General features: G+C 40.5%; 1 protein-coding gene across 5 annotated transcripts in view; it reads right to left on the bottom strand.

Moving 5' to 3' along the window:
* The window catches only part of OMA1 (OMA1 zinc metallopeptidase), a 100,206-nt gene that overhangs the window by 10,616 nt on the left and 62,155 nt on the right, over nt 1-27,435 (bottom strand). For 3 of the 5 annotated variants that reach the window (XM_061411789.1, XM_061411788.1, XM_061411791.1), the window contains exon 9: nt 24,090-24,937. The exons of the other annotated variants lie outside the window; for them this stretch is intronic. In XM_061411789.1, the coding sequence (XP_061267773.1) occupies nt 24,731-24,937 (207 nt within the window). In that variant the 3' untranslated portion in view covers nt 24,090-24,730. Of the gene's footprint in view, nt 1-24,089; nt 24,938-27,435 lie in introns of those variants that run through there. 5 annotated transcript variants of the gene reach the window in all.

Genomic DNA, 27,435 nt, shown 5'->3' with positions numbered 1-27,435 from the left:
CCTCTTGGCCCAGAACCTACTTGACAAACCAGTATGGATATTGTTCCCCTAATCTATGTAAATGAAACTATTTGTATGGTGGTCTGCCCTTCTTCAAGATTTAAGTTAATCATTTTATGGCCCAGGATAAACCATTTATCCCAAAATGCATCTTATGGGTGAGGGGCCTGGTGCCATTCTGAATTTTAAGACATTCCTTTCTTTCATTAACAGACTGCTAGTGACTATATAACATCCAGCTAAAGACTAGCAGGGGGTACTCTTTCTGCCCCCTTCTGATGCCTATGTCAGAAGCTTTCTCTATCTCCTTTATACTTTAATAAAACTTTACTACACAAAAGCTCTGAGCGATCAAGCCTCGTCTCTGGCCCCGGATTGAATTCTTCTCCTCCGGGGGCCAAGAATCCCGGTGTATTCGCGTGATTCAACAACAACCTTTCAGTACTGAAGTTTTAGCTTCAGCATCAGTCCTTCCAATGAACATTCAAGACTGAGTTCCTTTAGGATTGACTGGTTGGATCTCCTTGCAGTCCAAGGGACTCTCAAGAGTCTTCTCCAACACCACAGGTCAAAAGCATCAATTCTTCAATGCTCAGCTTTCTTTATAGTCAAACTCTCAGATCCATACATGACTACTGGAAAAACCATAGCTTTGACTAGATGGACATTTGTCAGCAAAGTAATGTCTCTGCTTTTTAATATGCTGTCTAGATTGGACATAGCTTTTCTTCCAGGGAGCAAGCGTCTTTTAATTTCATGGTTGTAATCACTATCTATAGTGATTTGGGAGCCCAAAACAATAAAGTCTGCCACAATTTCCATTGTTCCCCCATATATTTGCCATGAAGTGATGGGCCAGATGCCATGATCTTAGTTTTCTGAATGTTGAGTTTTAAACCAGCTTCTTCACTCTCCTCTTTCACTTTCATCAAGAGGCTCTTTAGTTCTTCTTCACTTTCTGCCATGAGGGTGGTGTCATCTGTGTGTCTGAGGTTATTGATATTTCTCCCAGCAATCTTGATTCCAGCTTGTGCTTCAGTCAGCCTGGCATTTTGCATGATATACTCTGCATATAAGTTAAATAAGCAGAGGGACATCGTAGGTCCTCAATAAATGTTTGTGGCATATGCAGTCAACTCATGGAATCCTCACAGTGCCCCTGTGAAGTGTACCAAACTCATTCTTCACATTTGACAAAAGGGGAAGCTGAGGCTCCCAAGTAAGAAATGGAAGAATTAGGACCGTGATGTAGCCTCAGACCTAACCTTGACCAGCCACCACACCACTGCCCTTGGTGGTTCAGGAGCAGAGCCATCATACCCATTCCTTGAGCACAGATGCCTAAGACACTGGCTCAGAGTGAAAGCCCAGTCAGCCAAGGCTGCAACTTATTTTTACCTAGTTTTTGGATCCAGTTGGTTCTACTCCAGAACATATACATAGAACATTTGTCTCTCACTTGCAGTCCCACTTCTTCACTTCTGCCTACTCAGAGCCAGACTTTCCTCTCCAACAAACCTTACAAATGGTAGTCTGACAAGACTTTGCCTGAATATTTCCAGTAACCAAGAGCTCCCTCCCTGCTAGAGCTGTCCATAAGAGAGCTCCTCTTATCTGTGCCCTAGGAAGGTAATTCCCCTGGACCTTAGACTTTGCTGCAGGCATAAAAGCATAGGTGAAAAGCTCAGGCAGACCTGCCCTGAAGTATGGACTTTCCATTTACTAGCTAGGTGAACTGGCAAAGTTAACTAATTTGCAAAATGCAACCAATAATATTTTATCAGTAGGATTTCATTTGGGTGCAGGTGTGAGAATGGCCACCTGATGTGAAGAGCCGACTCACAGGAAAAGATCCGGATGCTGGGGAAGATTGAAGGCAGGAGGAGAAGATGACAAAGAACGAGATGGTTGAATGGCATTACCAACTCAACAGACATGAGTTTGAGCAATCTCTGGGAGACGGTGAAGGACAGGGACAAGCTCTGGCAGATGGTGAAGGACAGGGAAGCCTGGCACACTGCAGTCCATGTGGTTGCAACGAGTTGGACACAACTGAGCAACTGAACAAGAGAATACTTAATTAACAGTGGCATAAACAATACACTTAATTTTTCATTTCATAAACAATTGCAAGGGAGGCAGCACTGGCACTCGCTCAGCAACACAGTGATGTTGGGCTTCAGGTTAGTATCTTCATGATTCTCTTGGCCTGCCCTCAAGTTCATTAAAAGGCCACAGCAGCAACAAGTATCATATCTTAACACAAAACTTGCAAAGCAGGGATAGAAGACACAGGATTAAAAATAAAGCAAAGTAGATAAACAATAAGGGTCTACTGTATAGCACAGGGAACTATATTCAATATCCTGAGATAAACCATAATGGAAAGAATATACATATGTATGCATGTATTTCAGAATGTATAACTGAATCACTTTGCTGTATAGCAAAAATTAACATAACATTGTAAATCAACTATATTTCCATTGAAAATGTAAAATAAAATAAAACAACCAGACTTTTTCATGGCCTCTCTCTTATCAGGTGGAAAACATTTGCCATTCTGGAAAATATTAGACTTGTCTCTATTTCTCATTGGTCAGATCTGGTCACATGCCTACTTCTAGACCAATCACTAGCTGAGGGAGATAGTACTGCCATGATTGACTTAGACAACCATGTTTTATCTCCTTGGGCAGGGCAGATTGCCATTTAAACAAAATGAAGCTCTGCTAGCTGTTGGCTGAACAGCAACAATATTGCACTTGAGGGTAAAATGGGATATGTGCACAGTGCTTAGTAATTTCTGACATGTTTTACTCCTTGTTAACTCTTACTATTGCCTATTATGATGATAAACATTAACAAAGGTACCCAGTTTCCCTCTGACAATCTCTTCTTCCACCTAGAACTTCAGTTCACCCTTAATTATGTTCTACCTTGAGGATCATTCTTCTTGACAGAAAAGATAAAAGCATTAAAGGTAGGACTGCCTTGTTGCATTTACTCTACTGGGAGTTGTTCACATTGTAGTCTGGGCGGATGGTGCCCTCTGGAGTTGTGCAGGATATAACTTGTGTGACTGCTAGCCTTGGTCCTATTAGAAGTAAAATAGTTCTTTCTGTGTCATCTGTCTTCACCATACCATCTTCTCCCATAAGCAGTCCCCTCCTGTTCTTGGTATATTTGACCCTACAAAAACTTTAGCTTTTTTGTCTTACTCGTACGTCTCACTTAGGAATTGAGCCTGGATTAACATCTTATCAATATCTTGAGTGAAAATAGGGACAGGCAGCTCCCTTTAAGGGATACAGTCAGTGACCAGTTGTGGTCATTGAACTTGACCATGGGACCTCTATCTGCCCTTCATACGGCAGTAGGGCTGGGGGGAAGGCAGGCTTTCCAGTTCTGCTGTCACCTTTGAAACAGTTCAAAGAGACTCATCAGCAAAGGGTAGAGAAACCAGGGCAGGTATTTCCTGAATATTACTTGATGCTATCTTGAGTAGAAAACAAAAGACTTTGTTGAAAAACCTTTCTTGTATTTGTCTCTTGATATTCTCTGCCTTACAAAAGAATCTCTTATATCATCTGAGGCCTGATAAGAAGAGTCAGATTTTGGCCCCAAACTTTCCTTTGCAAATCATCTTTGGAAGTAAGTGGACTATAAGGCATATGTTTGAGGGGTAAGAGAAAGAACAAGAATTAGAACAATGGTAATTAGTTACCATGTGCCAGGCACCTCTGCACATAACTCCACTGCCTTCTCCTGGCTGCTCTGTGAAGCAGGTATCACCAATATTTGGTGGGCGTGAAATCAGTCCTGGGAAAGTGAAGGAATTTTCTAAGGTCTGTCTGATTCAAAAGACATTTCTCCACATCACACTGTCAGTTCAGTTCAGTTCAGTTGCTCAGTCATGTCCAACTCTTTGTGACACCATGGACTGCAGCATGCCAGGCCTCCCTGTCCATCACCAACTCCCGGAGCTTCCTCAAACTCATGTCCATTGAGTCAGTGATGCCCTCCAACCATCTCATCCTCTTTCGTCCCCTTCTCCTCCTGCCTTCAATCATTCCCAGCATCAGAGTCTTTTCCAATACATCAAACTGTATTTTTGTTCATCATAAACTAGTCAGTCAAATAGCCAACCCACCCTCATCGAATGCCTTCACATGGCATTAAATCTGGAGCCCATCAGCTTGGAGGATGGGGACAGTCCAAACTGTGACTCTGGGTCAAAACACCCATGCTCTCTAGGCTCTGATTCCCATGCATTCATCTATAAAGTGAGACGATCATATCCACTTCACAGAATGGCTGCACTGATCAAATCAGCCCCTGGATGTCAAGTGCTTTTGGGTCCTGGCTTGTAAGAGGCGATTAATTATTCATCCACTAACCAACGGTGGCTCTTATTACTGCTCTGCTTACTGGTCTTACTGTCAGTGACTGGATCTTGCTGAGCCCTGAAGTGAATTGAGAAGTGTGAAGTGAAAGTGTTAGTCACTCAGTCATGTCTGACTCTTTACGACCCCATAGCCTACCAGGCTCCTCTGTCTGTGGAATTCTCCAGGCAAGAATACTGGAGTGGGTTGCAGGGGATCTTCCCAACCCAGGGATTGAACTCTGGTCTCCTGCATTGCATGCAGATTCTTTACCATCTGAGCCATCAGGGAAGCCCCAGTGACCGGTTTCCAAAACAACCCAACCTGAATGTCCTCTGCAGAGTAAGCTGGAGCACTTCTGAGTTGGCTCCCTCAAAACTGGTTTGCCTTCCCAGCCTGTGTTCCGTGTTTCGACTCCCGACAGATTCCTTGTACCGGACAAGGCCTCTGAGTGTGACTCTGCCATCTGCTCCGGCTGTTAAATAAACTTCTGCTCCCGGACGGGCTGTCACATGTGTGTAAAAACCACTTTATGTCTGGACTCTGATTTCCAAGTCAAAATTCCCACTACATGGCTGGTTATTAGGGTCACTCCAGATCCAGATTGTATGAATCAGAGATAATAGGTTCCAGCTCCGAGGCTGCCCTGGGGCCTGATGATGGGCCTGAATGAGGGATGTTTACTTATTGTATGTGGGCATGTTTATGGCTACTCTGAGCATCAGATGATCACTTTTGTGTCACCATCATTAGAAGAGGTGGCATTATGAAGGGACAATAAGCCACTCATGCCCAGTACTACAGTTTATGAAGCCCATTTATATTTAAGTGTTGACTCATTACCTCCTCATAACAACCCCGAGAGGCAAGGGTTATTTAAACTATGCCCTGCTGTGTAACCATGGGCCAATCCCCAGTCTCTGAACTTTAGTTTTGTCATCTGCTAAGTGGGGTTGTTATAGGCATTCAATAATAATAACAGTGTTTGATAACTAACTTCCCAGTTTGGGTCTCCCCCAAAATAAGGCCAACGCAGGCACCAGGTAAAGTAGGTAGCCCTGAGGTGGTTTATCTGGCCTTGCTCTCAGGAACTCATATAAGGAAGTGGACAGAGAGAGCGGGGAGGGAGAAACCGCTGCAGTATGGATTAATGACAGGGTTAAAACTGTGATGCGGCTTCTCAGGTGGCTCTGTGGTAAAGAATCCACCTGCAATGCAGGAGACCTGGGTTCGATCCCTAGGTCGGGAAGATCCCCTGGAGAAGGGAAAGACTGCGCATGCCACTATTCTTGCCTGGGAAATCCCATGGACAGAGAAGCCTGGAGGGTTACAGTCCATGGGGTCGTAAAGAGCCAGACATGACTTAGAGCCAGACATGAGCCTAAACACACACATCTATAGGCTCATAAATCACACTAAAACTAAACCTGCTACAGATAGGTTTCCCTTTTCTTACCCTTGGGTAAGAACAGATGATCATCAGTTCTGGGTTGTATCACATCAGGCAATGGTCATCCTTTTGGAAATGACCTCTCCTAAATAATAAACTTATCACCCAGACTAAGATGATGCTAGAATTGGCCTGCATACAGCGTTGTTTTTTGTTTTTGGGTTTTTTTTTGAAAGAGAAATGAAGCAGTTTTTAATAAAAATAGTGGCATAAATTTGGTTGTATATCTTGGAATACAAAAATAAATTGTAGGTGTTTTAAATACAAAACGATAAAAAGCCAGCCCCAAACTGCATGCAGCATTTTGGATAATGTACAAAGCAGAGACACATAACTATATTTAAAACCCATAATAACTGCGGGAAGTAGGCAGGGAAAATGTTATCATCCTATTTTCCTAAAGAAAAAATAAGATTAGTCATGTTCTTGATTTTTCTCAAGGTATTCTAACATCAGAGGGGAACAGTTGTGGAAAAAATTAAATTCAACTTGCCTTTCTGCAAAAATGATACTTAAAAAATATATCCTTATATACGGAACAACAGACCTGTCTACCGTCAGTAGACTGTCCATCACCCCTAACCTACAGAAATATGGCTATAATTTAATATACTGGTCAATGTTAATACATGTTAATTTTACTTTATTTCATCTTCTGGAGAAAAAAAAGTGAATCTGACTGTAAACCTCCTGGGAAGAGGTCCCAGGCCCCTTGTGGCCTGTAAAGATGTTATTGGAATCTTTCAAAGAACCTAACTAAAAACTTTATATTTTCTCTCAAAAAAAAAAAAAAAAAAAAACTTTATATTTTCTCTCATATAATTAGGCCACACAGACTAATTAAAATCACAAATCTTTCTTTTGGCTGGAATTTGGTAACACCAGAGATCACATGATGATCAGCAGTCCTGATTGGTCATTAATGACATCACAGAAACTTTGAGACCTGGAAGCAGAACCACACTGTGACTTATGCCCCTTACCCAACTATCTCAGCTCCTAAGCAGCCAGTGCAGCAAGAGACCCTGGTCATGGGTTGAGACATTCCAACCCTTCAAGACAGAGAGAACTTGGTGCAAACATCCATGCACACAGAGCCAGATCATGTAAAAAGAATTCTTGGTGATTTAAAAGCTAGAGCCACTGGCCTACTTTGGAGGGCTATGGGTTTTCTGATGGAAATTAGGGGGCCAAGGAGTAAAGTGGGGATGCCCTGATAGTGCTTTATTTCCACAGTGAAATGAGATATCAGATCAGATCAGTCACTCAGTCCTGTCCAACTCTTTGCAACCCCATGAATCGCAGCACGCCAGGCCTCCCTGTCCATCACCAACTCCCAGAGTTCACCCACACTCACGTCCATCGAGTCATTGATGCCATCCAGCCATCTCATCCTCTGTCGTCCCCTTCTCCTCCTGCCCCCAATCCATCCCAGCATCAGAGTCTTTTCCAATGAGTCAACTCTTCACATGACGAGGCAAAAGCATGGGAGTTTCAGCTTTAGCATCATTCCTTCCAAAGGAATCCCAGAGCTGATCTCCTTCAGAATGGACTGATTGGATATCCTTGCAGTCCAAGGGACTCTCAAGACTCTTCTCCAACACCACAGTTCAAAAGCATCAATTGTTCGGCGCTCAGCCTTTTTCACAGTCCAACTCTCACATCCATACATGACCACAGGAAAAACCATAGCCCTGACTAGACGAACCTTTGTTGGCAAAGTAATGTCTCTGCTTTTGAATATGCTATCTAGGTTGGTCATAACTTTCCTTCCAAGGAGTAAGTGTCTTTTAATTTCATGGCTGCAGTCACCATCTGTAGTGATTTTGGAGCCCAGAAAAATAAAGTCTGACACTGTTTCCACTGTTTCCCCATCTATTTCCCATGAAGTGGTGGGACCGGATGCCATGGTCTTAGTTTTCTGAATGTTGAGCTTTAAGCCAACTTTTTCACTCTCCACTTTCACTTTCATCAAGAGGCTTTTGAGTTCCTCTTCACTTTCTGCCAGAAGGGTGGTGTCATCTGCATATCTGAGGTTATTAATATTTCTCCCGGCAATCTTGATTCCAGCTTGTGCTTCTTCCAGTCCAGCATTTCTCATGATGTACTCTGCATATAAGTTAAATAAGCAGGGTGACAATATACAGCCTTGACGAACTCCTTTTCCTATTTGGAACCAGTCTGTTGTTCCATGTCCAGTTCTAACTGTTGCTTCCTGACCTGCATACAAATTTCTCAAGAGGCAGATCAGGTGGTCTGGTATTCCCATCTCTTTCAGAATTTTCCACAGTTTATTGTGATCCACACAGTCAAAGGCTTTGGCATAGTCAATAAAGCAGAAATAAATAAATAAATAAATAAATAAAGGAGAAATTATATATATATATATATATATGTATATATATATATATATGTTTTTACCACAGATTAAGGAACTCTCTGCTGCTGCTGCTAAGTCACTTCAGTCGTGTCCGACTCTGTGTGACCCACAGACGGCAGCCTACCAGGCTCCTCCGTCCCTGGGATTCTCCAGGCAAGAACGCTGGAGTGGGTTGCCATTTCCTTCTCCAATGCATGAAAGTGAAAAGTGAAAGTGAAGTCACTCAGTCGTGTCTGACTCTTCACGACCCCATGGACTGCAGCCTACCAGGCTCCTCCATCCATGGGAGTTTCCAGGCAAGAGCACTGGAGTGGGTTGCCATTGCCTTCTCCAAAGGAACTCTCTAGGTTTCAATAAAAATACATTATACAGATGCTGGAGAAGGTGTAGAGAAAAGGGAACCCTCCTATACTGTTGGTGGGAATTTAAGTTTGTTCAGCCATTATGAAAAACAGTAGAGAGTTTCCTCAGAAAACTAAAAATAGAATTACTACATGATCCAGCAATCCCACAACTGGGCATATATCCAGACAAAACTCTAATTTGAAAAGATACATACAACCCAATGTTCACAGTGACACTATTCACAATATCAAAGATATGGAAACAACCTACATGTCCATCGACAGACAAATGGATAAAGAAGATATGGTACACAAATACAATGAATAGTACTCAGACATAAAAAAGAACAAAATAATGCCATTTGCAGCAACACAGATGCAATGAGATTATCATTCTAAGTGAAGTAAATCAGAAAAAGACAAACACCATACGAAATCATTCATATATGGAACCTAAAATATGACACAAATGAACCAATCTATGGAAGAGAAACAGATTCACAGACATAAAGAGCAGACTTGCGGCTGCCAAGGAGGGAGATGGGGGAGGGATGGACCAGGAACTTGGGGTTGAAAGATGCAAACTACTACACTTAGGATGGATAAGCAAGGTCCTATTATATAGCACATGGAACTATATTCAATATCCTGAGATAAACCATAATGGCGATGCATATAAAAAAGATTTGTGTGAATGTATGTGTGTGTGTGTATACATATATATAAAACTGAGTCTCTTTGCTGTACAGCAGAATTAACACAGCATTGTAAATCAAGTGTATTTCAATTTAAAAAAATGTTATATTATAGAACAATTACCAGGAATTTTATCTTCATGTATATGAATATGCTTAAAATAGATATTTTTACCACATGCCATAGAGCATTAAAATGAGTGCTTTTAAGAAAGGGAAGAGAAGGTATTGGCCCTGCTGTTCACAAGTGAGGAGTGAAAGGAAAGGAACCCTGTGCATTTCCACTTCCTTTATGAGATTTGCCAGCTGAAGTAGTAAATGGATGAGGAGCACAGACTCTGGAATCAGAAGATGAAGGCTTGGATCTCAGTTCTGCCATTACTTGCTGAGCAGTGCTGGGCAGTTGCTTAGTATCTTTGAGCTTCAGTTTTGAGATATAAAAAATGGAGGTAAGGCCTGCCTCTCCAAAGAGAGTGGAGTTACAGTGTGGTGTTACTGTTGAATGAGCACAGGATTATAAATCAACGAATCTTTTCCTTCTGATCCCAGTTCAGCCATTCACTTGGATAACTTGCCTAACTCCTTCAAGCTTTAGTTTTATCCCCTATGAGCAAAACTCACTTGTCCTTCCAATCTCATAGGTTGATTTTGAGGATATAATTCAGGTCAGGCCAAAAAAAAAATTATAAATGAAAAAGCAAACATTTCAACACAAACCCACTATCATATCAACATAAAATTTCGCTACAGTGTTTTTGTCCAGATTATCATTTCAGACCAATCTTCAAAGGATCGTTTTTCCTTACTTGCTCAGAGGCAAAGGTAACAGGTTTCTTTATTCATCACTCAATAGACCCTACGGTTGCATGTCCCCACCATGTCATAGAGCTCTGTTTGGGTGCTGTTGACTGTACCCATCCTTGGCTCCTGCCAGTCAGGACAATACCATCCTCTACCATGGTGATGGTGACTGCTTCTGGGATGCTCTTTAGAGGCTGCACTTAGAAATGAAGGCTTTGTTTCAAAAGTTGCAAAGTGAGTCACTCTTCCTATCTAGATGTGAAGTAAACCTGGCAGCTGCCTACAGCCATCTTGATTATCATCAGAAGAGAGAGAAGCCAGAGCTGAGAAAAATCACAAAGAGCCATCGCTCTGCTGATATCATGATCCTTTGGACTGAATTGTGTCCAGAGCTAGTGCACTTCTGGGCTTGCTGGCTGAGACAATAAATTTTCTTGATTGAGTTTGAGTTGGTTTTTCTGTTCTTGCAAGTAAAATAATCTTAAGAAATATACCATGTGACCTTGAGCAAGTTTCATTAACCCCCTGAACGTCAGTTTCCTGATCTATAATAGGGGATAATATAATATCTATCATATAGAGGGTTACAGTGAGGTTCAATAGTGCTTGAAAAATGCTTAGCACAGTGCTTAGTACAAAGTAAGAATTCAATAAATTGTGGCTATTTTTATTATGTTTGGAGCTCTAGACATTGTGCTAAATGCTTTCAGTACATCATTTCCCTTAATCATCATGTTAACCTATAAAGTGGGATTTACTATCTCCATTTACAAATGAAGAAATGAGGGTTAGAGGGTTTAGGGGACTTGTCCAGGGTCCCATGGCTACCAAAAGGCAGAGATTTCATCAAATATCATTACTTTTCCTTTTTTCTAATCTTTCGACCAGATGATATTGTACATTATCATCAAAATGCAAATGTGCTAAAAATGATTAGGTATTAGAGATATAGCAGTAAATATACATTTTTCTTTGAGCTTAGTTTTAGAGGGTATAGTATTAAAACTATTGGATTATAAAAGAAATTAAATTGAATTTGTGCTCTGGATTAACCAGCATCATTTTCCAGCCAACAGCATCTAAATCCTCCAAGCACATAAAAAGCACTGAAAGTAAGTTATGCAACTAAATGCAGGACATAGAGAGGTCGTTTCCATGTACAACTTAAAGCATATGTACACATATTATGTTCCAATTACTATTTAATTTCTCCTAAAACCCTGAGCTGAAATGTAACATTTCTTTTACATTTATTGATTCTAGTTTTTAAAAAAATCTTTTTCATGTACACTATAAAATTATCATCTCTATATTGTCTCTGCTCTTTCTGACAAGATGTAAACTTGTGTATGTTTTCTAGGAAGTCTGAACAATACAATTAGATGTGAGAATAGAAGAAAAACAAATAGACTAGGGTCTTCACTACATAATTTTCTTAGGAAATGTACAGGGAAATCTAAAACTGCATTTTACTGTTGACCTGTAGGGGACCTTCTCCAGATGCCGCTACATGGCATGGAGTGACAGCACTCCAACCACTAAGGGAGGAAAGACCAACCAAAGGGAGAATGGTTAATCCAAACCTCTGCCTTACAAGTGTTGTCTTGTGGGCAGATGAGGGAATTCCTTCCGAGCAATAAATAGAAAGCCTCGAAAAACATAAATACACTCTGGACTGGTCTTCTTAACAACTAGGTCAATATTTTGTCAAAGAAAATGTAACTGCATCCAAACATATCCCCGGTGAGAAGTAACAGAATTTCACAGGCAGGGAGAGAGGTTTCACTTCCGTCCTGCCTCACTCCAGGTTTTTCACATGAGGCCTGATAGAAACGTCTGAGAGGAGGACCTGGAAAACAGTCTTATAGATGATACAAGTGATCCTTGATTTTAAGCTTAGGCGGTTTTTTACCGATATCAAAGTCATACATGAGGAAGCTGACAAGCAACCTAGAATAGTTTGTTCCTTTTGGTAGTTTTTAGAAAGCTGAGGGTGTGGAAGTGGACATATTTGTAGTCAGGCAGGTCAGCCTTGCTCCTTCTAGGTGAGAGACACTGAGTGTATCATTGAACCTCTGCAAACCTGTTTCTCATCATAAAATGAAAATACAGGCATGCCTCATATCACTGCGCTTCACTTTATTGCACTTTGCATTATCATGTCTTTTACAAACTGAAGGTTTGTGGCAAGTCTGTGTCACACTGTCCCAACAGCATTATTTTTTAATTAAGGTGTGTACATTGTTTCTTACACATGATGTTATGGCATATGTAATAGACTACAGTACAGTATAAACGTAAGTTTTATATGCACTGGGAAGCCAAAAACAATTGCGACTCATTTGACTGTGATATTCACTTTCTTGTGGTGGTCTGGAACCGATCCTGCAGTATCTCTGAGGTATGCCTGTAATAAGAACTACTTCACAGGGTTGTGTGATGAATGGGCACAGGTAAAAGGTAGCTTATTTTCCCTTTAATTTTCTATAAAACTATTTATTTGATTTAATGTGTTATAAGAAAAATATCCCTCTTAATATAACCTCAACATCACTAGACTTCACCAGTTTGGGAGTACAAATCATACAAAAACAATAATACATTTTTACAACCTATTTCTACATGTAGCGAATATAGTAATTTCTGGGTATCACTAGGGATGTGTCTTGTGCTTCTTTCATCTTCATCCAGATCTTTTTCGATGTCTGCTGCCAGAAAGATCAACTTGGGGACTACATCTTGCCCCTGCCTGCGTCTCTGTGATACCTCAGTGAGAACAGGTTGGCTGTGCTCTCTGAGAACCCCCGAGGTACTGAGACTATAATATCACCAACAAGCTCAGATGACACAACTTCCTGCTACGGCTTCAGTGCACCAGAAGCATACCATGTCTGCAGAGAAGATCCTTCTCCCCATTTTCTCACTTGATCACTTAGACCTCAAACAGCACTACTTGTGTCTGCCTATGGAAAGAGCTTCTTCAGCTTCTTCTTAATCACTCATGGCCCACAGATGAGGATCAGGAAACTCTCTAGTCAAAGGTGCCTACTCCACACAATTGCAGTCCTATTGCAAACCAATTTCTGCATATTTCAGACCATCAATTTCCTAGTTCATTGCAACCACCCAGACTCTTAAATTCAGTTTAGGCTCAGCTGGAACCCTCTAGATGATAACAATTATTTTACGTTCTGATATTCTGATTTTTCACCCACTAGAGGTTTTCCCCCCAAATCAAAAGTATAAGACACAGTAAAATGTGTAAAACAGCGGTGGTCCTAAGATGGTGGAGGAATAGGATGGGGAGACCACTTTCTCCCCCACAAATTCATCGAAAGAAAATTTGAACTCAGAAAATTCCACAAAACAACTTCTGAATGCTGGCAGAGGACATGAGGCGCCCAGAAAGGCAGCCCATTGTCTTTGAAAAGGAGGTAGGACAAAATATAAAAGATAAAAAGACAGACAAAAGAGGTAGAGATGAAGATCCATCCAGGGAAGGGAGTCTTAAAAGAGAAGTTTCCAAACACCAGGAAACACTCATTGGCGGGTCTGTGGGGAGTTTTCGAATCTCAGTTCAGTTCAGTTCAGTCACCCAGTTGTGTCCAACTCTTTACGACCCCATGAATCGCAGCACGCCAGGCCTCCCTGTCCATCACCAATTCCCAGAGTTCACTCAAACTCATGTCCACTGAGTCAGTGATGCCATCCAGCCATCTCATCCTCTGTCATCCCTTTTTCCTCCTGCCCCCAATACTTTCCAGCATCAGAGTCTTTTCCAATGAGTCAACTCTTCACATGAGGTGGCCAAAGTACTGGAGTTTCAGCTTTAGCATCATTCCTTCCAAAGAAATCCCAGGGCTGACCTCCTTTAGAACGGACTGGTTGGACCTCCTTGCAGTCCAAGGGACTCTCAAGAGTCTTCTCCAACACCACAGTTCAAAAGCATCTATTCTTTGGTGCTCAGCTTTCTTCACAGTCCAACTCCCACATCCATACATGACCACTGGAAAAACCATGGCCTTGACTAGACGGACCCTTGTTGGCAAAGTAATGTCTCTGCTTTTGAATATGCTATCTAGGTTGGTCATAACTTTCCTTGCAAGGAGTAAGCGTCTTTTAATTTCATGGCTGCAGTCACCATCTGCAGTGATTTTGGAGCCCAGAAAAATAAGTCTGACACTGTTTCCACTGTTTCCCCATCCATTTGCCATGAAGTGATGGGACCAGATGCCATGATCTTCATTTTCTGAATGTTGAGCTTTAAGCCAACTTTTTCACTCTCCACTTTCACTTTCATCAAGAGGCTTTTGTTTGTTTTTTTTTTAATATGAGGTACTTTGTGTTTTTTTTTTTAATTTTATTTTATTTTTAAACTTTACATAATTGTATTAGTTTTGCCAAATATCAAAATGAATCCGCCACAGAAGAGGCTTTTGAGTTCCTCTTCACTTTCTGCCATAAGGGTGGTGTTATCTGCATATCTGAGGTGATTGATATTTCTCCCGACAATCTTGATTCCAGCTTGTGCTTCTTCCAGCCCAGCGTTTCTCATGATGTACTCTGCAGATAAGTTAAATAAGCAGGGTGACAGTATACAGCCTTGACATACTCCTTTTCCTATTTGGAACCAGTCTGTTGTTCCATGTCCTGTTCTAACTGTTACTTCCTGACCTGCATATAGGTTTCTCAAGAGGCAGGTCAGGTGTTCTGCTATTCCCATCTCTTGAAGAATTTTCCACAGTTTATTGTGATCCACATAGTCAAAGCCTTTGGCATAGTCAATAAATCAGAAATAGATGTTTTTCTGGAGCTCTCTTGCTTTTTTGATGATCCAGCAGATGTTGGCAATTTGATCTCTGGTTCCTCTGCCTTTTCTAAAACCAGCTTGAACATCAGGAAGTTCACGGTTCACGTATTGCTGAAGCCTGGCTTGGAGAATTTTGAGCATTACTTTACTAGCATGTGAATTGAGTGCAATTGTGCAGTAGTTTGAGCATTCTTTGGTATTGCCTTTCTTTGGGATTGGAATGAAAACTGACCTTTTCCAGTCCTGTGGCCACTACTGAGTTTTCCCACGGCAACATAACTGGGAGGAAAAATAAATAAATAAAACCCACAGATTACATGCCTAATGGCAACTCCCAGTGCTCACATCCGCCAAGCAGGGGCTGAACAGGGAGGCATGGGCTACATTGTTTAGGGTAAGGACTGAGCCTGAATGCTCTGAGGGCAATCTGAGGGAACTAATGTGAGATAGCAACCCAAACTGTGGGATAGCCAGAGAGAGAGAAAAAGAGAGAGAGAGAGAGAGAACTATCTTGCAAAAAGCCCTAACCTAAGGCACTGCCAGGCCCGCTCACAGAACAAAGGACTGAGCGAATAACAGAGGAGAGCTAGCTGGCTGTGGACTGGCCCATCCCCCACTGGAGACAGGGAGGCAGGAGGGGGCAGCCAGAGCCAGAAAGGGGCAATCTCAGCCCCAGAGACAGCATCTTCTAACAAACTGCAAGCAGGCTCCCAGTTGCTAACCAAGACTTCTTGGGATTCTGGGTGGTTGACATCTGCCAGGACGGTCGCCACCAGAGATCAGCTCCCCAGGAGACGCACGGCACACCTGAGATGGGCGCACCCGCTGCCACCCAGGAAACCGAGCTGCTGGGATTAGGGAGGTGATAAGACGCCCCGCCCCACCTGGGGAGACTGGCTCGCCAAGCACCTGGTCACCTGAGCTGCTCAGACCTGGGAAGGGCACAAAATGCAGACCCAACCGAGTCTGCGCCTTTGTGGAGTACCCAAGAACCTGAACCTGAGCAGCTTAGACCTGGGAAGCGCGTACAACCCAGGGCCCACCTCTGACAGTTTCTGGCAGAGCAACCTAGAGCCTGAGAAGTGTAGACTGGGAAAGCGCATGCACCATGAGCGGGAGCAAACCCAGTGTGGCCCAGGCACTGTGAGCACTGCCCACACACGCCAGTGATATTTGTTTGCAGTGTTTCTCCCTCCCCACAGCATGACTGCACAAGTGAGCCTAAGTGACCACCTTCGCCCCCGTGTGTCAGGGCAGAAATTAGACACTGAAGAGACCAGCAAACAGAAGAAGCTAAAATAAACAGAGGGAATCACTTTGGAAATGACAGGTGCAACAGATTAAAACCTCTAGTTAGCACCGACTACATTGGAAGGGGCCTATAGATCTTGAGAAGTATAAGCCAGATCAAGGAAATATCTGAAACTGAACTGACCACACACTACCTGCAACAGCTCCAGAGCTGTTTACTATTATCACTTTTTAAATTTTTAAAAAATGAAAAAAAAAATTTTTAAGTCCTCTTTTACTCCTTTAATTTTCATTTTTATAATGTTCTATTAACTTGCAAAAAAAAAAAAAAAGACCCTATTTTTAAAGCAAACTTCATATATATATATTTTATAATTTTTGTGACTTTGGGTTTTTTTTTAATATTGTATTTTTGAGAGTCTAACCACTACTCTAGATTTTTAATCTTTGCTTTTTAGTATTTGTTATCAATTTTGTACCTTTAAGAACCCAATCTTCAGTACCCATTTTAACTTGGGAGTGTGATTACTGGCTTGATTGCCCTCTCCCCCTTTTGACTCTCCTTTTTCTCCACCAGGTCGCCTCTATCTCCTCCCTCCCCCTTCTCTTCTTAGCGTACTCTGTGAATTTCTTTGTGTGTTCTGGACTGTGGAGAACACTTAGGGAACTGATTACTGGCTGGATCTGTCTCTCTCCTTTTGATTCCCCCTTTTCTCCTCCTGGTCGCCTCTGTCTCCTTCATTCCTCTTCTCTTCTCTGTGTAACTCTGTGAACCTGTCTGAGGGGTACAGACTGTGGAGAGCACATAGGGAACTGATTACTGGCTAGCTTGCTCTCTCCCCTTTTGATTCCCCCTCTTCTTCTCCTGGTCACTTCTATCTCCCTCCTCCCTCTTCTCTTCTCCATGTAACTCTGTGAACCTCTCCAGGTGTCCCTCACTGTGGAGAAGCTTTTCATCATTAACCTAGATGTTTCATCATTGGTGCTGTATAGATGGCGAAGTCTTAAGGCTACTATAAGAATAAGACTGAAAACCAGAGGCAGGAGGCTGAAGTCCAAAATCTGAGAACACCAAAGAACTCCTGACTCCAGGGAATGTTAATTGATAAGAGATCATCCAAAAGCCTCCATACCTACACTGAAACCAAGCACCACCCAAGAGCCAACAAGTTCCAGAGCAAGACATACCAGGAAAATTCTCCAGCAATGCAGGAACATAGCCCTGAGCTTCAATATACAGGCTGCCCAAAGTCACACCAAACCCATAGACATCTCAAAACTCACTACTGGACACTTCATTGCACTCCAGAGAGAAGAAATCCAGCTCCACCCACCAGAACACTGATGCAAGCTTCCCTACCAGGCAACCTTGACAAGTCACTCATCCAAACCCACCCACAGCGTGTAACCTCCACAATAAAGAGGAACCACAAACTGCCAGAATACAGAAAGGCCACCCCAAACACAGCAATCTAAACTGTGAAAAGGCAGAGAAATACTCAGCAGGTAAAGGAACAGGATAAGTACCCACCAAACCAAACAAAAGAGGAAGAGATAGGGAGTCTACCTGAAAAAGAATTCAGAACAATGATAGTAAAAATGATCCAAAATCTTGAAAACAAAATGGAGTTACAGATAAATAGCCTGGAGACAAGGATTGAGAAGATGCAAGAAATGCATAACAAGGACCTAGAAGAAATAAAACAGAGTCAATAATGAATAATTCAATAAATGAGATCAAAAACACTCTGGAGGGAACCAACAGTAGAATAACAGAGGCAGAAGATAGGATAAGTGAAGTAGAAGATAGAATGGTAGAAATAAATGAAGCAGAGAGGAAAAAAGAAAAAAGAATTAAAAGAAATGAGGACAATCTCAGAGACCTCTGGGACAATGTTAAATGCCTCAACATTCGAATCATAGGAGTCCCAGAAGAAGAAGACAAAAAGAAAGACCATGAGAAAATACTTGAGGAGATAATAGTTGAAAACTTCCCTAAAATGGGGAAGGAAACAGTCACCCAAGTCCAAGAAACCCAGAGAGTCCCAAACAGGATAAACCCAAGGCGAAACACCCCAAGATGCATATTAATCAAATTAAAAAAGATCAAACACAAAGAACAAATATTAAAACAGCAAGGGAAAAACAACAAATAACACACAAGGGGATTCCCATAAAGATAACAGCTGATCTTTCAATAGAAACACTTCAGGCTAGAAGGGAATGGCAGGACATACTTAAAGCGATGAAAGAGAAAAACCTACAACCCAGATTACTGTACCCAGCAAGGATCTCATTCAAATATGAAGGAGAAATCAAAAGCTTTACAGACAAGCAAAAGCTGAGAGAATTCAGCACCACCAAACCAGCTCTTCAACAAATATGAAAGGATCTTCTCTAGACAGGAAACACAGAAAGGGTGTATAAACTCGAACCCAAAACAACAAAGTAAATGGCAATGGGGCCATACTTATCAATAATTATCTTAAATGTAAATGGGTTGAATGCCCCAACCAAAAGACAAAGACTGGCTGAATGGATACAAAAACAAGACCCCTATATATATTGTCTACAAGAGACCCACCTCAAAACAAGGGACACACACAGACTGAAAGTGAAGGGCTGGAAAAAGATATTCCACACAAATAGAGACCAAAAGAAAGAAGGAGTAGCAATACTCATATCAGATAAAATAGACTTTAAAATAAAGGTTCTGAAAAGAGACAAAGAAGGACACTACATAATGAGCAAAGGATCAATCCAAGAAGAAGATATAACAATTATAAATATATATGACCCAACATAGGAGCACCACAATATATAAGGCAAATGCTAACAAGTATGAAAGGGGAAATTAACAATAACACAATAATAGTGGGAGATTTTAATACCCCACTCACACCTATGAATAGATCAACTGAACAGAAAATTAACAAGGAAACACAAACTTTAAATGATACAATGGACCAGTTAGACCTAATTGATATCTATAGGACATTTCACCCCAAAACAATGAATTTCACCTTTTTCTCAAATGCACATGGAACCTTCTCCAGGATAGATCACATCCTGGGCCATAAAGCTAGCCTTGAAATTAAAAAAAAAACTGAAATCATTCCACGCATCTTTTCTGACCACAATGCAGTAAGATTAGATGTCAATTACAGGAGAAAAGCTATTAAAAATTCCAACATATGGAGGCTGAACAACACGCTGCTGGATAACCAACAAATCACAGAAGAAATCAAAATATGGATAGAAACGAATGAAAATGAAAACACAACAACCCAAAACCCATGGGACACTGTAAAAGCAGTGATAAGGGGAAGGTTCATAGCAATACAGGCTTACCTCAAGAAACAAGAAAAAAGTCAAATAAATAACCTAACTCTACACCTAAAGCAACTAGGAAAGGAAGAAATGAAGAACCCCAGGGTTAGTAGAAGAAAAGAAATCTTAAAAATTAGGGCAGAAATAAATGAAGAAGAAACATAGGAGACCACAGCAAAAATCAACAAAGCTTAAAGCTGGTTCTTTGAGAAGATAAATAAAATTGACAAACCATTAGCCAGATTCATCAAGAAACAAAGGAAGAAGAATCAAATCAACAAAATTAGAAATGAAAAAGGAGAAATCACAACAGACAACACAGAAATACAAAGGATCATAAGAGACTACTATCAGCAACTATATGCCAATAAAATGGACAACTTGGGAGAAATAGACAAATTTTTAGAAAAGTATAACTTTCCAAAACTGAACCTGGAAGAAATAGAAAATCTTAACAGACCCATCACAAGCAAGGAAATTGAAACTGTAATCAGAAATCTTCCAGCAAACAAAAGCCCAGGACCAGAAGGCTTCACAGCTGAATTCTACCAAAAAATTTAGAGAAGAGCTAACACCTACCCTACTCAAACTTTTCCAGAAAATTGCAGAGGAAGATAAACTTCCAAACTCATTCTATGAGGCCACCATCACCCTAATACCAAAACCAGACAAAGATGCCACAAAAAAAAGAAAACTACAGGCAAATATCACTGATGAAAAAAGATGCAAAAATCCTTAATAAAATTCTAGCAAACAGAATCCAACAACATATTAAAAAGATCATACATCATGACCAAGTAGGTTTTATCCCAGGGATGCAAGTATTCTTAAATATGTGCAAATCAATCACTGTAATACACCACATTAACAAATTGAAAGATAAAAACCATATGATTATCTCAATAGATGCAGAGAAAGCCTTTGACAAAATTCAACATCCATTTATGATAAAAAAAAAAAACCCTCCAGAAAGCAGGAATAGAAGGAACATACCTCAATATAATAAAAGCTATATGAGAAACCCACAGCAAATATTATCCTCAATGATGAAAAACTGAAAGAATTTCCCCTAAAGTCAGGAACAAGATAAGTGTGCCCACTCTCACCACTACTATTCAACATAGTTTTGGAAGTTTTGGCCGCAGCAATCAGAGCAGAAAAAGAAATAAAAGGAATCCAGATGAGAAAAGAAGAAGTAAAACTCTCACTGTTTGCAGATGACATGATCCTCTACATAGAAAACCCTAAAGACCCCACCAGAAAATTACCAGAGCTAATCAATGAATATAGTAAAGTTGCAGGATATAAAACCAACACACAGAAATTCCTTGCATTCCTATACACTAACAATGAGAAAACAGAAAGAGAAATTAAGGAAACAATTCCATTCACCATTTAAATGAAAAGAATAAAATACTTAGGAATATATCTACCTAAAAAAACAAAAGACCTATATACAGAAAACTATAAAACACTGATGAAAGAAATCAAAGAGGACACAAATAGATGGAGAAATATACCATGTTCATGCATTGGAAGAATCAATATAGTGAAAATGAGTATAGTACCCAAAGCAATCTATAGATTCAATGCAATCCCTATCAAGCTACCAATGGTATTTTTCACAGAACTAGAACAAATAATGTCACAATTTGTATGGAAATACAAAAAACCTCAAAGAGCCAAAGCAATCTTGAGAAAGAAGAATGGAACTGGAGGAATCAACCTGCCTGACTTCAGGCTATACTACAAAGCTACACTCATCAAGACAGTATGGAACTGGCACAAAGACAGAAATATAGAACAATGGAAGAAAATAAAAAGCCCAGAGATAAATCCACACACCTATGGACACCTTATCTTTGACAAAGGAGGCAAGAATATACAATGGAGAAAAGACAATCCCTTTAACAAGAGGTGCTGGGAAAACTGGTCAACCACTTGTAAAAGAATGAAACTAGAACACTTACTAACACCATACACAAAAATAAACTCAAATGGATTAAAGATCTAAATGTACGATCAGAAACTATAAAACTCCTAGAGGAAAATATAGGCAAAACACTCCCTGACATAAATCACAGTAGGATCCTCTATGACCCACCTCCCAGTTCAGTTCAGTTCAGTTGCTCAGTCGTGTCCGACTCTTTGCGACCCCACGAATCAGCACGCCAGGCCTCCCTGTCCATCACCAACTCCCGGAGTTCACTCAGACTCACATCCATTGAGTCAGTGATGCCATCCAGCCATCTCATCCTCTGTCGTACCCTTCTCTTGCCCCCAATCCCTCCCAGCATCAGAGTCTTTTCCAATGAGTCAACTTTTGCATGAGGCGACCAAAGTACTGGAGTTTCAGTTTTAGCATCATTCCTTCCAAAGAAATCCCAGGGCTGATCTCCTTCAGAATGGACTGGTTGGATCTCCTTGCAATCCAAGGGACTCTCAAGAGTCTTCTCCAACACCACAGTTCAAAAGTTATGTTAATAAAAACAAAAATAAACAAATGGGACCTAATTAAACTCAAAAGCTTTTGCACAACGAAGGAAACTATAAGCAAAGTGAAAGACAGTCTTCAGAATGGGAGAAAATAATAGCAAACGAAGCAACTGACAAAGAATTAATCTCAAAAATATACAAGCAACTCCTGCAGCTCAATTCCAGAAAAATAAATGACCCAGTCAAAAAATGGGCCAAAGAACTAAACAGACATTTCTCCAAAGAAGACATACAGATGGTTAACAAACACATGAAAAGATGCTCAACGTCACTCATTATCAGAGAAATGCAAATCAAAACCACAATGAGGTACCATCTCATGCTGGTCAGAATGGCTGCTATCCAAAAGTCTACAAACAATAAATTCTGGAGATGGAATGGAAAAAGGGGAAATTTGCATCCCACTGTTGGTGGGAATGCAAACTAATACAGTCACTCTGGAGAACAGTGTGGAGATTTCTTAAAAAACTGGAAATAGAACTGCCATCTGACCCAGCAATCCCATTGCTGGGCATACACACTGAGGAAACCAGAACTGAAAGAGACACGTGTACCCCAATATTCATCACAGCACTGTTTATAATAGCCAGGACATAGAAGCAACCTAGATGTCCATCAGCAGATAAATGGATAAGAAAGCTGTGGTACATATACACAATGGAATATTGCTCAGCCATTAAAAAGAATACATTTGAGTCAGTTCTGGATGAAACTGGAGCCTATTATACAGAGTGAAGTAAGCCAGAAAGAAAAACACCAATACAGCATACTAACGTATATATATGGAATTTAGAAAGATGGTAATGATAACCCTAAAAGCGAGACAGCAAAAGAGACACAGATGTATAGAACAGTCTTTTGGACTCTGTGGGAGAAGGCGAGGGTGGGATGATTTGAGAGAATAGCACTGAAACATGTATATTATCATATGTGAAACAGATCGCCAGTCCAGGTTTGATGCATGAGACAGGGTGCTCAGGGCTGGTGCACTGGGATGACCCAGAGGGATGGGATGGGGAAGGAGGTGGGAGGGGGGTTCAGGATGGGGAACACATGTACATCCATGGCTGATTCATGTTAATGTATGGCAAAACCACTACAATATTGTAAAGTAATTAGCCTCCAATTAAAATAAATAAAAAATAAATAAAATGTATTTTTGTTACAGAATTAAAAAAAAAAAAGGAGTTAGGCATGATTAAAAGTGAAGTTCTTGATTTATCAAGAAGTAAAATGTAGCAGTGATCTTCAACCAGAAAGTAAATTATTTATCACTAGATGGCACTGTACTGGATAATTTAAAAAAAATTTTTAGCTCAAGGTTCAACTTACTTATCAAATTAAAAGAATTCTTTCTTTCAACAGAAGAAGGTAAGATTACATTACTATTTTAAGTTATCTCATGGCTTTGAAAATAAAAGATATGGTTTAATGGAAACAAAACAATGACATAATCAAGTTAAACTATTTTTAAACTATTCTGATATCTTAAATAACTCTTCTGATATTTTCTAAGCAGAAATAATGATGAATGTCTCTTGTTTACAATACAACAAACAAGTATAGGAACAGAACATGTGCAGATTTGTACTGTAGCAATTTGACCTAGGTGGAACTACATGTCCCAGAATCCCTGGTCACAAATGGCTCCAGGCAGATTTGGCCAAAAGAGGAATTCACTTCAGATGCCAGAGGAGGAACTGAAGCAGCCATAGGATTTCTCTTCTTGGTTAGATGTGGTCACAGATACTGACACTGCCAGTTCCAGCCCATCCTAACACCCCTCTGGTCCATGTCTAGCTCTTTTTTTCTCAAACACTGAACCAACTGACCAATAAAGAACACAGGTTCACACCAGACAGCTGGCAGATGACACAGAAGTGGCGTTCTAGAAGTATTTAATTATGGACGAATGTTTAGTAAGCTATAATAATGAAGTAAATGAGTTAAGCTCCTCCTCACACAGTAGCTTCAATGTGTTGATAATGTTCTATCAATTTATAGATTTATAGGGTATTTGTATACCCTTTTCCATGTATCAAACATTACATAACATTTTTTTAAAGGGCAATCAGTGATATTAAACATCTGGAGATATTCAAATAAGTTGAGACCACAATGTCTGAACAAAACAGTGAGCTAAGAAATCCATCTCCACCATTTCTTTAATATTTACCAAATTATCATTCAGCAGTATCATTCACTGTGCATGAAAACCCTCCACCTATAGTCAGCTATCTTTAATAGTAAACCAAACTCCTGCATTTGATAGCTAACCACCAAGATGATTTCTTAGTCTGTTTTATTTTCAGAACTGAAAAAGTAGATCTAGTGCTGGAACCAATGACAAGGATACACAACAGGCTCAATATTCTGTGTTAAAAAAAGTTCATCAGTTAAATTATCTTCATACTGGTATCAGCCTGATTCAACTCCCTTAACATCTGAGTTACCACAAGGTAATGAAACAAAACATCAAAGAAAATAAGAAATATAACTGCTAGTTCACTTTTGTGGATTAAAAAAAAATCAAGATTCAAAAAAAAGTGTAATACAAATTTATTCTGTGGCATTTTCCTCATTAAAGATATTTTTAAATTGATTAAATATATCAACATTTCATGAAAAATAAATACCTAGTATAAGAATTTAGATAATACCTGTAATATACATGATTTGACCCTGAGTATCCATTTTTTTCCTTTCAAACATCATTTTTTAAAAAATAACATGAAAATGATAAGGACTGCTGCATTCTTCATGTATCCTGTGTCTCATAAATTTTAATTCAGCTGCCAGTTCTTTTGTCCACTATGCATGTTAATGGTATTTGCTTCTGGTTTTGGATGGGAAGAGCATCCATTTTCTGTTTAACAGTGATATTTAGGTCTTCTTTCTCTGCTTCAAGAAAATTCTTCATGCTGAGTTTGAATAGTAATCGAGGGTCTGGTCCAGAAAGTGGTGGGCAATTACAGGTCTCTCTAATTTTGAGAGCCTATAAAGAAAGAATACAATACAAAATATATACACACATATAAATTAATTAAAACAATGAAAAATAAGAATACATTCTATATTTCTGCAATAAAGGGATCTTAAATACAATATGTAAAAGAGAACATATGTAAATTCATAGTAAATAGTTGTATTTACATGATTTATCCATACAATAAGGTATTTGCAAAAAACAACTGTATCTGCAATGACTGCCCACTGTTCTACTGGGGATAAACAAGGCTTCTCGAAGGTATCTCTACGACTTGTCAAATTCGAGCCAATCCTGAGAATAATATTCCAATCAAAAAGATCTGAAGACTCAGATTTTTTTCGAGAGAGAAAAAAAAAAAGATGTGAACACACTGAAAGAAGATATACATAAGTGGGACAGTCTGGGGTGGAAATGATGCTAATAACCTAGACAAGTAAGCAAATCAAAATCATGACACCTTTTAACTCCAGGGAAAATAAAATGCTGCAGGAAAAAGAAAAGTAAGCACAGTATACAAACGGCTCAGCTGTGATTAGTGTTTACAGTGTTTAAAAAATCGATCTTTATCTAACCAAAAGGGGGAGAGCTATATTCATGCCTGTGTATGCACAGGATGTGACAGTGTGCTGGGAGCCAGCACGGGAGTTCCCACCCATGACAAGGTCATGCAGGAGCGCCCTGATGGGCAAGGCGAGTCAGGGCTCAAGAGCACCCCCGCCTGGACCAGCCTGAGCATCTACCCCAAAACCAAAATCTGTCTGTTTTACTATTTCACGACTTTCACCAACTCTTCTGACGTTAACGGGGGGCTATCCCTGACCACCTTTCTCTGTAAGAAAATCAACTTAAAACTCTAGTTAATAAGTCTCCTGGGCATAATAGGACTATTTCAATTCAAACCCCTCTGATGACTTTCTAGATTGCCTGACAGGTTTGTTTGGACTCCTGCAGCTACGCATGTGATTGTTCACAGCCTCCCAATCACAAGAGGCACAGGAAGCTTAAGATATTCTAACAATGCAGAGCTTCTTAGTTAAAATTGTTAGAATAGAACTAGTACAGGATTTCTTTGTTGAGCTAATGCTTGCTTCCAAGTTTCCATATCCCTTACCTACTGTGTCCCTGGGAGTGTATTGATTAATATAGTTGGTGTATAGAAATGTAAGTAGTAGCTTTAATGTTTGTAACCTTGGACCCTTGAGTTAATTCTTTTCTTGTTATAGCCCACCACACTTTTGCCCTATAGGAATGCAACTTTAATGCTTTCAGAGGGTGGCACCTGACTTTAGAATAATCACCTTTAGAGACAAATAAGTTTTCTGAAGAAAGGGTCATAAAATGTTAACAGGCCTCCTGGCCAGAAGATGATGTAAATCACCTAAAGCTTTTGCACATGATAAGTTTGCAGAAAGAAAGCCTGGCTTCGATAAGGATCAAGGACTGCTGACCTTGCATGACTCTGCTGCTGAGTCACTTCAGTCGTGTCTGACTCTGTGTGACCCCATAGACGGCAGCCCACTAGGCTCCCCCGTCCCTGGGATTCTCCAGGCAAGAACATTGGAGTGGGTTGCCATTTCCTTCTCCAATGCATGAAAGTGAAAAGTGAAAGTGAAGTCGCTCAGTCGTGTCCGACTCTCAGCAACCCCATGGACAGCAGCCTACCAGGCTCCTCTGTCCAGTGGATTTTCCAAGTAAGAGTAGTGGAGTAGGGTGCCATTGCCTTCTCCGTGCATGACTCTACCCCCCCGCCCCACCCCATTATCTTCTATGCACAACTTAAGGTATAAAAGCTACTTTGGAAAATAAAGTTGCGGGCCTTGCTCACTGAAGCTTGGTCTCCCCATGTCGTTCTTTCTCTTTCCTTTTCCTTTTCAGGCTGATCCCCTGAGGCGCAGGGGCCCTCTGCGTTCACTTTCCTGCCTTGGGCTCTAAGACCCACTAGAGAAGGTGCCTAAGGTGGGGCACCTTCCGCGATTTGAGAGGGCGCCTGCAGCCTACGTGAACAGAGCAAGTCCCGTGCTGGGGCTTTATTGGCTTTCTGCGTAAACCAAGGAGTATCGGCCTCTCTTCTCTCCTCTATTTTCTTAACTGCAGAATTTTTTCCTTATCTCTTTCTCTATTTCTATCCTTTTTGCCAACGCAGTCCTCTCGAGGGAATCCCTGGATCCAACTGGGGTTGGACCCCAGTAATTCTCATCCTCCATGGGGAGAAAAGAAACATATAATACCCAATACTGAAAAATTAGGAAATAGCCATATAAGCATGTTACATGGACATGGTAGGAAATACTGAAAGAACCACTTTATAGAGGTGCAGTTACCCTTGAAATTGGAAGCAGGATAGGGAGACTGCTGCTTCACATACTAGCCTCAGAGAACTACATGCTTCTTTAAAGTGGGTACATGAACGACTTTAAAACATGAAAACCAAAATAGAAATTTTTTAAGAGAAGAAAGTCTTGATTCTTAAGGGATTTTGAAAAAAACATATTTGAGGGAAAAAA

Source organism: Bos javanicus, chromosome 3 (genome assembly GCF_032452875.1).
Source record: "Bos javanicus breed banteng chromosome 3, ARS-OSU_banteng_1.0, whole genome shotgun sequence".
In the NCBI taxonomy this organism is placed as follows: Eukaryota; Metazoa; Chordata; class Mammalia; order Artiodactyla; family Bovidae; genus Bos; species Bos javanicus.
This window is presented reverse-complemented; position numbering and strand designations above follow the sequence as displayed.